We start from the raw sequence: 18,322 nt of genomic DNA on the forward strand, positions 1-18,322 counted from the left end.
CTTTACTGAAGATAAAGGTGTAGTAAAAGCTGCCACACACCTTTAAAATAAATATATTTTATTCTTTGCCAGGAGACTCCATGGAAAAAGGTAAACAGTATATGAACATAGAAAGCATTGTTAAACAAACAATCTCAATGTACAAACAGAGCCAGTGAAAGTACATCACAGACTTGCTAATATATATATATAAAAAAAATTCCACTAGTGCTTAAATGAGAACTAAGAAACTGACACTTGTATCTGTTAACCACTCTACCACAGCTTTCACTCTGCTTCATAGTGATTGAACAAGGTCAAAGGAGGCAGATTCTATGCCTGTGTCTTTGGGAGTTAGTTAGTTAATATTTATTAATTAGCCCCTTGGCATCAAGAAGGCTGGAAAAAAAAAATCCCAATATCAGGCATGAATCAGGAAGGACACTAGAGTTACATGGTCCAGGTGGTAGATAGACCAGCCTGCTAATTATCCCATGAAATTTCCCTAATGGCTTGTGAACAGGTAAACAAAAACTTTTAACACTGAAAAGTGTTTCTGCCTTGGAGGCTATCATTACTGTAAAAATTTTTTTTTTTTTTTTAACTGTGTAGTTGTTATGTCATTAAATGTCATTAAACAAGTAATAAACCACTTTTAGTTTAAAGTGACATTAACAGTTGAACAAATGACATTTGATTAACTGAACTGGCAGTTACACTGATACAGAATTCTCTTCTGCTAGTGCAGGGAATTGGTATACTTTTACTGGGCAACATGAAATAAAAGATGATGCAGTTTGAGAGCATCAGAAAGAGCAAAGACAAGCTTCCATACTAACTAAAGTAGAATATCTTCAGCCTTATCTTGTCATACTGTACAATAGTCCTGTTTCCTTACCTTGATGTCTTGACTATTCCAGGAAAGCAAGCCAAGACAGTTATCTTTTTGACCCTAGGTAGACATGTACAGTAGTCTATTTCATAACCTTGGTGTCATGGTTATTTTGAGTATGCAAGACAAAAGGAAAGCACCAAACATATAGTATAGAAAGAACAGAGCCATACTTTTCTGTATGTACAAAGTCTTCAGAAACTTACTTAACCAGGGGTAAATCATTTTGACTGGGTCTTTGCCATGCAATCTTGAGTGTTCAAAGAGGAAAATAGAAGCTTTTAACTAGTTTCTGCTTGCATGAAATGGCTGATTTTTTAGAATTTGAAAAGTTTGTATTTCTAGGTAAGTTACACAGTGAGGAGTATATATATATATTGATACATATGAAAACTTCTTGGTCCTTCTTGAGTTTTAATATATTTTCAGTCCAAAAACTAAGCAGCAGTAAAAATGTTTTTTTCTTGCATTTTAAATCCTGGAACTGAAGGGACTGGGGAATGTTTGAAGTAGCTAGAAAATGTCTTATTGCACGAGTGGTGACTGACTGACCCCACTGTTTTCCACTGAGCTGGGTGAGATGCTAGGACTGTGCTCTGCTGTGTTCCCACTTGAACTTGGGGTCAAGGGTTCATGTCCTTCAGAATTCTCCAGCATTTCTTGAATGAGAGGTGGCATTGATCCAGGAATTTCCATTTTCAAGGTAATTACACGCTCTGCACCTTTTCAAAAGAAATAATGGAAATCTGGTTAAGATAAGGAGTTAAGCTATGACAGATAACCAGGGACCAATTTTCATATATTTTAGCAGAGGTGTTTCCTAAGATTCTTGCTTATGAATTATGAAATGTAGATACCAGGTGGCTTTTTGTTGAAAAGGATCCATCGATTACTATCACACTCATAAATACAAAGATAAATGTATTTGGAATGGGAATTGCATCCACCAAAAATCATGTTAGTAACCAGCTCAGACTCACGGTATGTTGACGGAGAGGGTCATTTTATGATCTGCTAGAACTTCATACGTCTTCTATGCAAGCAATAACTGATACGATTGCTCCTTTTGATAACAGAAAATTATGCAAACAATGCCTCACAGAGGCTATCCTTATTTTACATCATTAAAACATTTTTACTGTATGGAAAAGTAGCAGAGATATGGTGACGTTTAAATATGATGTCTTAGTCAGTTTCAGGAAATAACAATTTACAAAGAGAAGTTCCTGATGAAAGAAGTGTATCTTGAAAAAGGTTGATGCCAGTTACCCACAAACAGAGGAATTCACAATGTGCAGTGATTATTAACAACTTGATTTAGCAGCACTCTGTCCAGTACAATACCCACTAGGTAGCTAAATTTAAATTTGTTAAATAAAATGAGAAAAACAGTGCCTCAGTTGCATAAGCCACACCTCAAGTGCTCGAGAACCTCTTGTGTCTAGTGCTACTGAACTGGACAGTACGGATTATTTCTGTAATTGCAGTAAATTCTATTAGATATCACTAGTCTAGTCATCTATACAGAATGATAAGTTAAACAGCCTCATTTTTAAAAATCAAAGATACTGTATTCACAACCACACTGGTATCTGCTGTTTACTTCTACTCTTAATTCCATGCAAGGATGAATTCAGAATGCTCATCGAGGAGACCTCTTAGAAGGAGCACAAGAGTTAAGACTGCTTGTCAAACAAGTTCCCTGTGCTTTTAAGCACTTTCTGAAATACAGAGTTTATTCTTTGGCTAGCAAACATTTTCAGAGACGGAGTAAGTAGTCTTATGGGGAAAGGAGAATGACAACAGCCCGTTTGGTACCAGGGATAGCTGCTGAGTTGTCTCTCTACATAGAAAAACCTTACTGTTAAACACTCAACTGTGATACGGATCTAGGCACCCCTATTAATTGTTTGAGTTGCTACATAAACAGAAAATCACTAGGCAAAGAATATTTATACCTCTTAGGAAGGCAAGAATTCCTTTGCTTAGAAGTGTGCAGAAGAAAATCTGCCTATATACAAAAAAGCAATGGCTAAAGTGATTGAGAGAAACTTAACAAAGGGTTGGATATTCAAGAAAAACTGGAGTCAAGGTTACATAAACCAGAGATGTGTAGAAAGCTGGAATTAAATGTATGAACCTAGAAAATTAGCCTGTTATAGTACATTCTCTTGAAAACAATGTTTTTCTAATCAGTCATGAATTTTAAAGCTCTCGATCATTAAGATAATTGAATAGGGTAAGATTTGAGTTTTTTTTTTTTTTTTTTTTTTTTTTTTTGAGAGGGGAGGGATACTATTTCCTTTTGATTTCAATGCGAAATGAGTTCCAAGACTTTAAAAGCAGCCATTGAACATCCTGAATTGAATAAAGCGACACAACCTGGTAAGGCCCTCAAGTCCACTGTGTGACTACAGTACTGAGAGCACAAAGACATACCTTTAGCACTGATGCTACGGAGATCTGTGATTTTCATTAAGATCTTTGGAAACATGTGAGGCTTGCTGGGTCGTCTTTTTCTAATATAAATTTTTAGTGCTTCCAGCAATGGTTCTTGTAGCTTATCTACTTTTGTCGGTTCCTCAAGGTCCTGGCGGTCTAGATACCAGGAATAAAGTATTAAACAAAATCAGAATTTATGCCTTTTTCCCCTCTTCCTTGTTTCCTTATTCCTACTGTTATGAGTTCATTAATTTGGTAACTCAATTACATACACAAATTTGCAGACTTATGCAGTTGCTTTAAGCAGTGATACTTGGAAAAAAAAAAAAAAAATCGCCCCCCCCCCCCCCCCCTTGGTAGTATAAACATTTTGATGGCTAGTTGCTTTTGTCCCAGGGAAAGAATTACCTTCTGTGACCAGAAGGTGTCACTACCGAACTGAATTAAAACAAATCTTGAGAAGGATGGTTATTTTAGCACAAGGTTAATCTGCTCCTTAATTAAAACCATTACTTTTTAACCACTTACGATTCAGCCTCCTATAGGCCAGTAGGGGTCACTACAAAGAAGAAAGCTAAATTTTAACCCAGTCCTGCAAGGGTTGGTGGGAGGGCCCAGCCAAATACTTGTATGCCTACCCACTAGATAACAAACAGCACATACAAGTCCCTTGTCATCATTCAAATGTCCCCAGACAATTCATTTTACAATAGTGTGATCCTGCCTTTAAGAGAAAAACAAAACCTGTGGCAATTGGAGTAATAGCTTTTTGGGGTTTCTTTCTGAGCAGAAGGATCCCAAATACCATTAGTTGACTTGTAACAATATGGAAAAATACAATGAAACCAGGCATGTATGCCTGGCTTTATTCACATCTTTTCCCATGTAAAACAACTCTAAAAGGGAAGTGAGGAATTTTTCACAAATTACAAGTATAAACTGTTCTTCATGGACTTTCTTGAGGCTTTTCTACATAGTTGGTACCTCCACAGATTAAGCAGATGGCACTGAGAAGGCCTGTTTCTGTGTCATCCATTTCCAAAGGCAGGAGCTGGTTGGCAAAGGTGAACACAAGGTCAGTCAGAGGACCAAATCCAGCATTGTGCATCTGAGTTCGATTTAGGGTAAGGCCGTCTGAGAAAGTCATGGTGTCTTGTTCTGGGGTATACCTGGTGCAAATTCTAAGAATCTGGAAGGAAAAAAAAAATTATGGATGTTCTAAGCCATCCTGTCCTGAAATCATCAATCAGATGTAAGCAGGAAATAACATGAAGATTTCCAAGGAGCTCTTACATCACATGGGGCAGTCTGTCCCCCTTTCACATGTTGAATGTCTTCTTTAGCTCTTTCATTAAGGGACTACAGAAGTCAAAACCCAGGCGCTAAAGTTTTTTAGGAAACACTAAACAGGACACAAAAAATTTTGAGAAATATCTTCTTAAAAGTAATTCATTATTTGACTCAAATAAACATTTACTGAGTACCTAATTATGTCCCAGGCACTGTGCCAGGTGATGGAGATTAAAAAAAAAAAAGATGAATAAGATTCTATGTTTTAAGAGCTTACAGTCTACAATAAATGACAATTTATTAAATGCATAGTATATATCAAGTTTTGTACATACCCTACATTCAGTCTTTCAAACAGCTTGGTAAAGTGAATATTATTTTATAAATGAAGGACTTAAGGCTCAGAAACGTTAGGTGATGTGCCCAGTGTCACATAGTTAACATGTAACTGAATCTGACTCAAACCCAAGTTAGGCTCTCTCTCCCATGATGCCTCTGATCACACGGTTACACAGACAGCTGTAATACAGGGGACATGAGTGAAACCAGCAAGGTACTAGGGAGTTCAGAAAAAGGGAAGCTCAGAAATAGCCAAGAGGAAATCAAGGGCAGATCCATAAAGAGGTGGCATTTCAACCAAACCCTAAAGTGTAGGCAGGATTTCTACAGGCAAAAAGCCTGAGTCACTCTGCCAGAGTCTCCCAGTCCCACCCAGTGTATGCTTGACACGTAACCCTGTTGGCCCCCTGGGGCGCCAGCTACTAAGGAGACTCCTGCTCACTGCCCTGTGCCTCTAGGCCTCACTCAGAGCAAAACAAACTAAAAATGCCTTGCTTCTGTAGATACTCAATCCTGGTTCATGTTTCCACTGCCCTATTAAGCCTAAATGCTGGTAAGGAGCTCTGTGTATTCCAGAGCACTTCCCACCCAGAACCACATTTCTGCACCAACAATAAAGGGTCTCTGCTGACCAGGTTTCCATACTTGACTTTTCCCTCTGAAAAAGTTTCAGAGCTGCTTGAAGCACAGAGAGAAATGAATCCCAACTAGACAAAAGTGAGTAACTCAGTAGGTTGAAGAAGTTGAGAGTTTTTCCCAGATAATGGCACTTAATTTGAGTGGGTATAGTCCTGTGAATGTCCACCTCAGTGTCAACCTACGGGAGGACAGATGTGATCAGAAAGGCCTGCATTATTCCTGTTACATGGCCATGTGCAGAGAGGAGTGGCCTCTGAGGAAGACACAGGACCTCTACCTAGGAGGGGTAGTAAAGCCCTCTCCATCCTGCCCATATTCCCATCAGGTCTCCTAAAACAAAAACTTCTGTCAAATCTCTCATCTTATCAGGGAAACACTGGGGGTTTGGGACCAGGACACTTCCCATGGGGAAGACAGTCCTATCTGATTGGTGGTGGATCCACAAGAGCCTCAAACCCACTGGACCACATGAACCATGATGGGACAGTTGCACTGCAATGGTCACATGCTTTTGGGTTCTCTAAATCTCCAAGAAGGCAGTGACCTAGGAGCCAGCCTTCTCCCTACACAAAGGACTCCAGCGTGGATATGGAGGAAGGCACCAGGACATCCTATAGAGTGAGGGTGCAGCGCCTCTGTTGGTATATATTTTTAAAAGTCTGACTTCAGTCTTATTGGTTAAAACTCCGAGAGGAAAACTGTGAATGAGTAAGACTCTTCATCCCTAACATACAGTAATAGCTAATGTTTTACTGATCACCTACCAGGTACCATACTAAACACTAGTATATTATTTCTCCTATCAACCCATGAGTTGTTACTATTAGCTGGGGAAACAAATCTGAATAGCTTATGCTAGGTCACATAAGCTAGTAGAATGATTTGATTTCGGCTATCTTTTTCTAGAACCTGTGCTTTTAACCATTGCTCCATAGCTGCCTCATTTTCTCTCCATGCCAGTACTCAAACCTAGACACCTCTCTAAGGTTAGATAACCTTTAGCCCAGTACTGATTTCTATATCAGCCTTACTGGGCACTTTTGTGCAGCACATAACTGCGTAACTATTCACGGTGGCCTACCTGGTGTAGAGGGGTGCAGAGCTTGTGGCCTGGAAACAGAAACTTCATTTTATATTGGGAGGGGTGGTAGAGATATCTAAATCAGGACATGTCCTCAAACTTCTTAATGTTCCTACTATATGATCAAGTGGCATAGTGAAGTAGCAATTGATCGTTAATGTGAGTGGTTCTCAAAACACTACCATGATCACTCTTCATTGGATGGGTGGTTATTTTCATCTCCCAGCTACTTGCCCCGGGGCCTTTCTGAGCTAGCCCAGCCATTTCCACTGGGTTCCCAACTAGTTGACCTGTTTCACTTCATCTTGGTAACTGATGGGGTATGAAGCCATTCCCAATGTCAGAGCAGTAAGAAAACCCAGAGGTCATTGGGCATAAAGCCTCACATTTCCCCTGAAAGCCCTGAGAAGTGTGGTGCCCAAGATCACACAAGCAATGGTGCTAGAGCCTAGAATACAGGTCTCCCAATCCCCAGCCTGATGTTCCTTCAACTACCTGGAGAAACATTAGGAAATACTGCCCATGCAGGGAGTTATCAAGTGACAGTCAAAGTTAGCACTTTGGGAGGCCAAGGCGGATGGATCATCTGCAGCCAGGAACTCGAGACCAGCCTGGCCCACATGGTGAAATCTGTCTCTACCAAAAAGTACAAAAATTAGCCAGGCCTGGTGAAGCGCACCTGTAGTCCCAGCTATTGGGGAGGCTGAGGTTGGAGAATCGCTTGAACTGGGAGGGGGAGGTTGCAGTGAGCTGGGATCACACCACTGCACTTCAGCCTGGGCGACAGAGTGAGACCCTGTCTCAACAACAACAACCACAACAACAAAGTTAGTATGCTCAATATTTATGGGCCCCAAATCCTGGGATACGTTTCTAGTCTGGAATCAAATGGGTACTAAATAAGTCTTTGCAGCTTTAACATGCCTCCAAGAAATGAATGCATGAGATCTGTCCCCTGCAAAAATGAAAGAATCCAGAGATTTGTCGGAAAGGAACAGAAGAAACAGAAGACCAGGATTTAGGACTTTGCAAATTGCCAATAACTCACTTAGAAATCCATATCCGAACTGCAGCCCTCAAATGTTTCTAACTATTCTATTCGAAAAGGTTTTCCTCCTCAAAAGTTAGAATATATTTGGATTCTGATGAGGCATTTAAACTATGTTCTGTTGCCTCTCTTCCTAGAAAGTTCAAAGCCGAAACCAAGTACAACTGGTACATCGAGGGGAATGCACATGGCCTGAGAAGGAAGACTGCTCAATGTCTTCTTTTATCTGAGGAGCCTCCATTCCCTGCCCCGGCCCCAGCCTGAAACAGGACGGCCCCCATGTGAAAAAGGCATCCTCCTCACTGCTTCCGGCTGGTTCTGTCTCTGGAGAGAACCCAAGTCGCTTCATTTTGTCACACTAAAATCAAATGCCAGTGGCAACCACCAAGTACTTCTCCAGGATTAAAACACTCTTTGTCTGAAAGGAAGGCATCTTATCTGGGAAGACCAGCATGCAGGCTGGGTATGGGTAAAAACAGCCTAGGCCAGGCTGTCTCACCAAAGCAAGGCCCTGCTGGACAACGCAAAGCTCCAGTTGATGGCCAAAGTTGATCCTCCTCAGGGCAAAAAGAGCCTTCTCTTCTTGCCATCAGCAAAGACAACTGTGCATCTCTCTACTGCTTTTGATGGGAGTGTGTGTTCGGTGTGTGTCCTGGGGGAGGCCTGCTTGATAACGGAACCCTGGAAGAATCTGATGATGTGGGACCCCAGAGGCAGAGCCAGGGACTTGTCCACCAAGCTGCCATCACCTCTCTTATGGTGAGGGCCTCTGAAGTGATCCCTTATTTCTATTCCTGCTCGAGTACTACGCGGTCAATCCACCACAGCAGCCAGAGCATGTTGTCCAAAATGTTCATCAGAGGAGAAAACTCCTCAAATGGCTTCTAGTCACCTTCAGAATAAAATCCAAACTTCTTTCTGTGGCCTCAGTGGCCTCTCCCTACCTTGCCAACTTCAACTACCCCTCCTTTCCTTTGCTCATGAACTTCTGGCCATCTTGGTCTTCTTTGTGAAGCTTCAATGACTCACTGCTGAGGCAAAGTGTTTGCACTTGCTTTTCCCTCTGGCTTCAATGCTTTTCCCTGATCTTCACATGGCTCTTTTCTCAGAGTTCAACTTAAACGTCACCTCCTCTAAAGCCTCAGTGAAAATGCTTTCTAAAACCCGTTATTTTCTATCCCACCACCCTTTTGGTTTTTGGAATAAGAAATAGCGTTGTTTTAAAACTGAGGTATAACGTGTGGTGGTTTAAAAATATGTGTGCAAATTCTTTGATCCTACTCCCTTTAAGGGGTGGAGCTTAATTCCCCTCCCCTTGAGTGTGGCCTGGACTTAGTGATTTGCTTTCAACAAATAGAATATGGTGAAAGTGATGGTGTGTGACTTCTGAAACTAGGTCACAAAAAGCATTGTCACTTCCTTCTTGCTTGCTCTCTCTTGAATCTCTTGCTCTGGGGAAGCTAGCTGACATTTCAAGAGGACAGTTAACCAGCCCCATGGACAGGTCCACAGAGGAAGAAACTGAGTCCTCCCGTCAATAAGCAGCACTACATTCCTAGACAAATGTGATGAGCGACTGTGGAGGCAGAGAGCTTCCAGCCTCTGGAGTTCTTTAGATGACTGCAGCTCTGGCCGGGGTCTGGATTGCTATTTCATGACAGATACCGAGCCAGAACCACCCAATGAAGTCAGTACCAGATTCCTGACCCACTGTGACTATAGGAGATAATAATGCTTATGTTTTAAGCTGCTAAGTTTTGTGGTATTTTGTTACACTGCAATAGATAATGAATACAGCACACATGCCTGGAGCTGTACACAAATCTCAAGAGTACAGCTTCAGGCATTTTCCCTAACCACATACCTGTGCCACTACTACCTAGATCAAGATATGAATATTTCCAGCACCTACCAGCTCCTTTGACTCCTCCTAATCAAACCTCTTCCTTAAAAGTAACCATTATTTTGACCTATATTCCTACAAGTTAGTTTTGCAAGTTCTTGAACTTCAGATCAATGGAATCATACAGAATATTTTCTTTTGTGTCTGCTTTTATTCACTCACTATTCTCTGTGCGATTCACCCATGTGAGTGTACCCAGCAATAGTTCATTCTTTTTCACTGCTGTGTAGTATTCCACAATGCAAACCACCACCCTATTTTCTTTTCTTCATAGCAGTTGTCACGATCTGAGTTTCCTGGCCTATCTCCCTTCTAGAATATGAGCTCTGAGAATGAGACTGCTCTTTACCTGTCTTGCTCTCTGCTGTGTCTTTAATATCTAGAACAGTGTCCTCCACACAGCAGGTGGTTAATGAATATTTATTGAATGAATAAACTGAATTCCTTCATCAGACTCTCTTCTATCTTGTAAACATCAGAGGGAGGCATCGAGGGATCGCCCAGTTTTCAGGCAAAGGAGAAAGCTCAGGTTGCTCACCCATCTTGGTCACTCTACACTGATTGTGTTTGGCAACATGTGGGCAGATCCTGATCTGATTTGACAATTTATCCCCATATGCCTGTGGGAATGTTTAAGTAGTGATACTAGTAACAATGTTTAAGTAGTGATACTAATAACAAAGACACATGCAGCGCATATAGTGTCTGTTGTGATGAGCTCATGGGAACAAAATGTTTTCCCCAATGGGACCTGTAGCCAGCCTGCCTTAACCGAGGAGAAAATACAGATGTTAGAAGCAGCAGGAGTCCCTTGTTACTGTTACTGTTTCTGTTTTGTAGACCAGCACTCTAGCAGCCATTGTTTTGCAATGTTAAGAGAAATAGATGGAATTATTTTAATAATCTATTTTAACTTAAGATGTCCAAATTATTTTTGTTTCAACATGTAATCAATACAAAAAAAAACATTAAGGAATTATTACACATGCTTAAATACTAAGTCTTTAAAAGACAGTGTTTATTTTGCAATACACACTTCACACCAGGCACATTTCAAGGTGCTCATGAGCCACAGCTGCCTTGCAGCTGCTGAACTAGACAGCACAGACCCAGGTGCTATTGCCTAGCAGCTCAGACACAACACTTCACAAAGGCAGCCTAGGCTTACTCCAGACTGATGATTACAGCTTATTTAAAGTTCCTGGCACACTTACTATGTGCCAGGAACTAATTAACTCAATTCTTTATTCCAGCAACCGAAATGGGGAGGAGCTACTATTCTACTTATTCAATTGGTGAGGAAACTGAGGCTTAGAGAGGTCCCTTAGCTTCCCTAAGTTCACTCAGCTCCTAAATGGCAGAGCTGGGATTTGAACCCAGGGAGTTGGACTGCACAGCCCACCCTCTTAACCGCTACACTGGCTACCCCATAGCAATTCCTGGTGCCTCATGGGGTAGTCGTGCCACATCTACAGGTGGGTAAGCTGAGGCTAGGAGAGACCCAGGGCCTCCTCATGATGGCACAGATGCCCAGGCACAATGCTGAAGCCTGAGCTCAGGCTGTGGGGTTCCAAGCCCAGAGCTCGCTCCCCACCAGCCTGGGCTCTTGTCTCTACTGAGTCCCCAGGAAGGGGAGAGGGAGGGACAGGTTCACATGGGAACGGCCCTCCATGGCTATACAGCTGTACAGTCTCCAGGGCCTCAAAGAGCCACAAATCACATTTTGAAGTCACTCAGGCCGTCACTTTTGCGTCACCAGAAGGAAGGTGCTGCCGTGACTGGCATGGGAATATTTTCCTTGGGGGCAGTAAGGGCAGTGGGTGGCAGGACTCAGGAAGCCGTGTGTCTTGTAGGGAAAGACTTTAAATCTTGCAGCCTTAACAGGCGTGATATTCCAAAAGCAGCGTATATGCTGGAATTTGAATTTTGACTTTTAATTCATTTGCTGATTCATTCATTCACAAATATTCACTAAATCCCCCTTTTGAGCCTGCAACCCTGCCACAGCGATCAACCCTAAGATGGTTCCTGCTCTCACTGAGACAACAGACTGGGGGAGAAGCTGCTGGGAAATGCACCTGCAATGACGCTATGCCTTAAGAGCTTGGGACAGAGCTGCAGTGTGAGGGAGGAATTGGGTGGCTGGTCGAGGAAGGCTTTTCTGAAGAGATGGCATTTCAGCTGAGATGAGGAATAGGCCAGGAAGAACATGAGGAGAAGAGGGTGGGTAACCTAGACAGAGGGAACGGGATGTAAAAAGGCTCTGGGTCAGGAAAGAGCTTGACTGAGGCTGGAGGCTCGAGGCAGTGCCAGGAGGTGATATAGCAGAGAGAGGCACCCTTGTGAGTTGGGGCAGATGGGCAGCTAGATTTTCCAGTCAAGCTCTTTCACCCCGCCTGGCCTGCCCCCAGTTTTACAACAGTATTGACCTCCTTCACCGATCCCACCCACCCAGTCCTGGCTCCACACTGAGCCTGCTCCCCTTCAGCTTGCCCAACCTGTTGAATGTGGGCTCTGAAGGCAGCTTGCCTGGGTTCAACATCTGGCTCCACTGTTTACTAGCCGTGCGACCTGGGGAAAGTCATCTCCCCTCTCTGAGCTTTCTCCCGTGTTGACAAATACAATCAGTCCCGGTTGCAGCTTTGAGAAACATAGGCAATGGCTGTTTTATAGAGGCAACCCCGGCAGAGGCAAGATGGCATGAGCCCCGGTCCAGGAAGGAAGGACCCTCTTGCTGCTTCTGCTGAGTGGCCTGGTTGCACCACCCATGCATCACTGTGACATACCAGCTTTCCCCATCATTTGCCCACGGGGCTGATATGAAAACCCTGTCTTCAGAATCACAAGTGAATCATTATCCCTTGCTGTGTTCCCACATGGTTTAATTTCATTGTAAAAAATACAGCTACTTAATGAATTCACCACAGTCTTTAAACAAACCCTGGCAAAGCAGGTCATTTTCTCATCCGAAAATTGTTCAAGGTTTTCTACTTTGCGAAAGCAATTTTGCCCTCCTTTATCCAGAGGCTGGAAACTCTCCCGGGGGAGCTCTACGGGTCTTTGGCTTCCCCTTGGTCCTCAGCTGCCTCACCTGCAAAATGTGGACAATAACAGGACCCCTGAGGGCATAGTGCAACTTAACAATAATACTCAGCAAAACTGAGGCCTGTAGGGTGCCACACACTGTTCCAAGCTCTACCTGCCACCTCATTTCATGCTTTCTAGAGCCTGAAAGGAAGCTTCTATTGCCATCTTCATTGTAAATAGGAGGAAACTGAGGCTCAGAGAGGGAAGTAACTTTCCCAAGGTCACACAGCTAGTAAGCAGCAGAGCCAGATTTTGAACCCAGGCAAGCTAGTTTCAGAGCCCACATTCAACAGCTGGGGCAAGCTGAAGGAAAGCAGGATCAATGTGGAGCCAGGATTGCGAGCAGTGGGCTGTGGGGGTGGTGAGTGGAGGAGATAAATACTGTGGCAAAAGTAGGGGCAGGCCAGGCGGGGTTGGAGAGCTTGAATGTAGAGTCCAACAGGGCAGGGACTCTCCACTCTGCCATCAAACATCCACAAAGTAAGTGCTCAGTAAATACGTGTGAGAATCATGACTCAGCCAACATTAACACAGTGCTACATGACAAGACAGAGCAAATGTTTAAACCAAAAGTCAGACGGCGGTACACCTCTGCTCAAAACCCAGTGACTCTATAGGATATCAAGAAGGAGAATCTGTGCACGATCACAGGCCCCACTCCGGGATCTAAGGCCTCGCCCCGCTCCCCGCCGGCTCACTCCCTTCCAGGCATACTCACTTCCTCCAACCTGCCGGGGCTTCCCCTGCCCAAGGGCCTTTGAACTCCACTCTGTCTAGGCTCCCCATGACTCACACACCCCTCCCATCAGGGTCTTTTCTTGGGCCTGGCTCTTTCTGGGAAACACTGGGAAATTGTTTCTTCATTCAGGTTTCTTCAAATGCCACCTGTGTCTGAGCTACAGAAACAAGCCCCAGCCCTCCTTTGTTGTGCTCCATCCCTGATTCGGCTTCTGTTCTCCTTTGTTGCATGTAAGATGCTGTCTAATCTGTGTATCTGCTTGCTTACTGTCTGTGTCCCCCCAGGAGAAGGTCGGCTCCATGAGGGTTGGGGTTTTAGCTTGGTTCCCCCTGCTGCCTCCTCAGAGCCTAGAATAGTGCCCGGCACACAGTAGGTCATCAACAGATATTCGCAGATGGAAGAAGAGAAGGAAGGGAGGGAGGGAAGGGGGGTGGAGGGAGACAAGAGGCAGAGAAACCAAAGTCTGACCACCTCAGGGTTTGTTTTTATGATTTTTGTTTTAAGTTGAGAGAGACTTGATCCTAATTACGTGCAGAGGAGAAGAGGCAGGTGAGAGGGAGTGGAAGAAAAGGCATAAAGGAGACAAAGGAGATTGAACGAGAAGGAAACATGAGGGCAGAGCCAGGCGAAGGGGTCACTCCTGCTCCCGGGCTCCCTCGCTTGCCTGAACACAGCCCTAGGATCCTACCAACTCTTGAGTGAAGAAAGAAACATAAAAAACCCGTCTGCAGTGGTTATGAAGAGGCTGCCTATCTTAATAGAGACATTTTTGGCTACTGGCTCCTGTGGGAAAACATGAAACTCAAAGTGTGGCCTCAGAATCTTCTGGCCCCAACCTTGTGAAGGAAGCCCGGCTGTGGGCTGCCCACCAAATGGTCCCCACCGAGCAGAGGCTAGGATGGGAAATTCCCCTGGAAGGGGAGCAAGGGCAGGACAGGTGAGGCCTTCCATCCCTGTCTGCCTGTATTATGAGGGCTCTCACCTCATGATTCTGAATCAACCCTTCCTGGAGAGCCTCGGCTGCATGTCCCGCAGCTGACCGCATCTTCCTGTGAAAGTGCCAGCCCTGGCAGGCACGCAGTCAGAAATATTACCTTGTCTTGTTGAGAGACCACACACAACACAACGAGACACGTGGCTCTGAACAGGTGGTACTCAATCAGGGCTGGTGACCCTTGAGACAGCCTGGATTTCCTTTCTAGGGTCTGAGAATAACCTCAGCCTGGTCTGTCTGTCTGTCCATCCGCCTGGTTACTCTGTCCCACTCTGTCCATATATCAATGACTTAGATAAGAAGATTCTTCTAAACAGCTCTGCCAGTTAATATTCTCATTCAAAATATGCTCTTTGAACTTGTGTACTTTCAGGATCTTGTGATTAATTGCCTTTGCTACAAATTCTTGGAAACAAGCTCTTGCCTAGGGCCAAACGGGTATTCCTTCGAGCTTTGCCTGGTATGACTGGAGGCCTTTGCCCTTTAACTATCAGGACTTTTCTTCCCCGGCCTACTGCACCCCAACCCAGACTCCTCACCCCCATGGCCCAGGAAGGAGTGGTTGAAGGTTTCCTGATTCCCACCACAGGGCTGAAATTGCCCACGTTAACCCAACTTTGGCCTCGTTGTCAACATCATTGGCTAAGTACCTACTACATGCTAGGTATTACAGCTGTTAATATATTTAATCCCATTTAAGTAATTACCTTATTTAATGCCTTGTTGACTTGCATTTCTATTTTATACATAGGTAAACAGAGGCTTTGAGAAGTTAAATAACTTCACCAAGGTCACAAAAATTGGTTTCTGTTCTACCTGACTCTACCGAGGGGCTAATGGCTAATTCTTGGATCCATGGGGCTGGAAGAGTGCTGCAGGATTCAGTGTAAGCTGAGATGTGGGAAGAGAGCTGCTGGAGGCAGGAAGGGGATTTCTAAATTGAGGAAGGGGATTTAAATCTTGTGGAGACTGCACCCTGATCACTAAGTGTGTGGCCGTGCAGAAATAAGACACTTTCCCGGAGGATCTCAAAGCCTACCTCTCACTCCATATGTTGTGGCTGAGTATCACAAACTGTCATCATCTGGCAACTAGATAAAAGAAGGATTAAGAAACACGCAGAAGGTCAAGGTCAGAGTCTGAGGCCTGGGAAGGCTCCAGGCCCTGCTGGGTGGCTGCGTGATGCAGGGCTGTCAGAATGACACAGCATTGCTTGCTGTGGACTTGATTTGCTGTGAGTCACCTCACAGACCACTCAGACACTGTGGTGGTAACTCCAGTCTCTGCTAATATCTTGGAAGTGTTATGAGGTTTAGGGGAAATTCTACTGAGTGTTACATTTTAAGTTCTTGTCAGGAAAGCATTAAAAGGCCCAGTAATTTACATTCATTATTCTAATAGCTCATTGTTGACATCATTATTGATTTGCCCAAATTGTCTCTGTTACTCTCTGGTGGTCTAGCTTGTTCTCTCACTGTGGCCCACAACTCTCTCATCTCTGCTATCCCTAAGGGCTCCTGTTTATGCTTCTTATCCTCTTTTACATCCTCTTAGGCCTGGAGGTAGCCCAGTACCACTCTGGCTCTATACCCACTCCACCCCCGATCTTGCACCTACCCCATCTGTGACCTTGGGAAGATCCCTGCCCTCCTGTCTTAGTCAGTTCAGGCTATTATAACAGAGACCTGGCCCCTTAAACAACAACATTTGCTTCTCCTAGGTCTAGAGGCTGGAAGTCTGAGGTCAGGGAGCCGGCATGGCTGGGTTCTTGGTGGGGGCTCTCCCCTTAGGTCGCAGCTGCCCTCCTGCTATATCCTCACAAGGCAGAGAAAGGGAGCTCTGGTGGCTTCGTCTCCTTATAAAGGCACTAATTCTATCTTGGGGCTCCACCCTGTAACCTCACCTAAACCTAATCGCCCCCGCCAAAAGGCCCCACCTCCTAATACCATCACATTGGGAATTAAGGCTTCAACATATACATTTTGGGAGGATGCAAATATTCAGTCATAGCATGTCTGTGGGCCTCAGTTTCCTCACCTGTATAAAGGGGATCCCTGATGCCCCTTGGCTCCCTGCCCTGCTCACGCTACTGCTTCTAGAGTCTTAAAGAGGGTAAGGGGGTCAGCACACTTTGTCTTCCACAGGCTGGATGTCCACCCTCTCTTTCCCTGGTGGGGGCTTCAGGCTGGGACTGTTTCCTTGGCTGGGAGCAGCTCCCATTAGACGTATGTATGCAGAGAGGCCCATGGAGACAGTGGAATGGGGGACTGGCCTCCAGGGATGCATCAGAACATAGGGAAAGTAAAATCAGCTTGTGAAGTGCTGTAAAAACATTGCCTTTTTATTAGGTCTTTCACAACTTTGGGTATAAACCATTCTGCAAAGCAAATACAGTTACTATAATTAAGCACACGAATGCACTCCCACTTAGGAGGAGAGAGGTCCCCATGTGCGGTGGTCGTACAGGAAGCTTGAATGTTTATTTGTTCTGTTTGCTAAACAGACCTGAGGAAGAGTGGCAATGATTACTCACAGGTGCCAGGGGTCCTGAGAGCATATGTGATGATTTTATGTCTTGTAAAATCAGGGGGTCTGGGGTAAACTTAGAAACATTCAGGAAGACTGAAACAACAGATCAGCATTCACCTGTAGAGTTTGCCAACCTCAGCCCATTTGAGCCTCGCTGACCTCAGTGAGCCTGAGGGATGGGAATTCAGCCCATTTCACAGATAAGGAGCCAGAGGCTAGGTGAGTCCACCTACTAAGTCAGGTGAGTGCTAGAGTCGAAACTCAAAACCTCCTCTGGAGATCTTCAATGCCTCTTGGTCCCCCCACTCCCCTCCACGGTGCCCTCTCTCCCTCCCCAGACCCATCGAGAGCTCAAAAAGGCACATACCAGGATGTCCAGGCAGGCGGCCTTCAGCAGGGTAATTTGGTCTGCGATGGTCAAGCCAGTGAAACCAGGCAGACGTTTAGCAAACTCCACGATCTTAATAATGCACTTGGTGGCCAGTTCACTGAATTTGTCCCAGAGGCCCAGGTCCAGTCGGACTCGATGGTCAGCACTGGAATTCTAGGAGAGAGAGAAAATGTCATCAGATACAGTTTCCGGGAAGCTCTATAGGAGGGGAGAAATTCAGTGTGTTTCCAATTAAAGGGGGTGACATGTCAGCCTTGAGCAGGCAGGTTGTTGGTGGGACAGCTACATTTTTTTTTTAGCCTGGATTCATCCTTTTTTTGTGTGAGATGGAGTCTCACTCTGTCACCCAGGCTGGAGTGCAGTAGCACGATCTCAGCTCACTGCAACCTCCACCTCCCGGGTTCACACGATTCTCCTGCCTCAGCCTCCCAAGTAGCTGGGATTACAGGCATGTGCCACCATGCCCAGCTAACTTTTTGCATTTTTAGTAGAGACAGGGTTTCACCGTGTTAGCCAGGATGGTCTCGATCTCCTGACCTCATGATTCACCCGCCTCGGCCTCCCAAAGTGTTGGGATTACAGGCGTGAGCCACTGTGTCCGGCTGGATTCATCCTTTTAAAATGCCCAAAATCTTATGCCTGTACCACTGGATAATCAAGTAACAGAGGAGAGGGAGTTTCTCTGTATGCAATTATCCAGCTAACAAACAGGAAAGGAATGAGGAGTCACCATTTTCTAACTCTGATGAATGAATGGCTCTAAGCATTGACCATCAGTACTTGTTAATCTCTTAAAAATAGGCCACCTGTCATGCTGATGTCCTGATGGAAAAACACACCACCACCTATGAAATAGTCTGGCCAGAAATCAAACTTGAATCAGACTGAGACTCTAGATAACGTCAGGAAATCCAGGGACATGGTAAACTACACAAAGGGGGTACAGCTATCAACATCCAGAATGCCAGA

The 18,322-nt window shown here is 44.5% G+C and overlaps 1 protein-coding gene across 2 annotated transcripts in view; it reads right to left on the minus strand.

Moving 5' to 3' along the window:
* Positions 1–41: 41 nt before the first annotated feature.
* RARB (retinoic acid receptor beta) overlaps positions 42–18,322 on the minus strand; it is a 498,581-nt gene continuing 480,300 nt past the window's right edge. For both annotated transcript variants that reach the window (XM_012498360.2, XM_003256771.3), the window contains 4 exons: positions 17,330–17,506; positions 4,298–4,502; positions 3,311–3,469; positions 42–1,593 (listed from right to left, as the gene is read on the minus strand). In XM_012498360.2, coding sequence (XP_012353814.2) covers positions 1,397–1,593; positions 3,311–3,469; positions 4,298–4,502; positions 17,330–17,506 — 738 coding nt within the window. In that variant the 3' untranslated portion in view covers positions 42–1,396. The remainder of the gene's footprint in view (positions 1,594–3,310; positions 3,470–4,297; positions 4,503–17,329; positions 17,507–18,322) is intronic.

This window comes from Nomascus leucogenys, chromosome 4 (assembly GCF_006542625.1).
Source record: "Nomascus leucogenys isolate Asia chromosome 4, Asia_NLE_v1, whole genome shotgun sequence".
Classification (NCBI taxonomy): Eukaryota; Metazoa; Chordata; class Mammalia; order Primates; family Hylobatidae; genus Nomascus; species Nomascus leucogenys.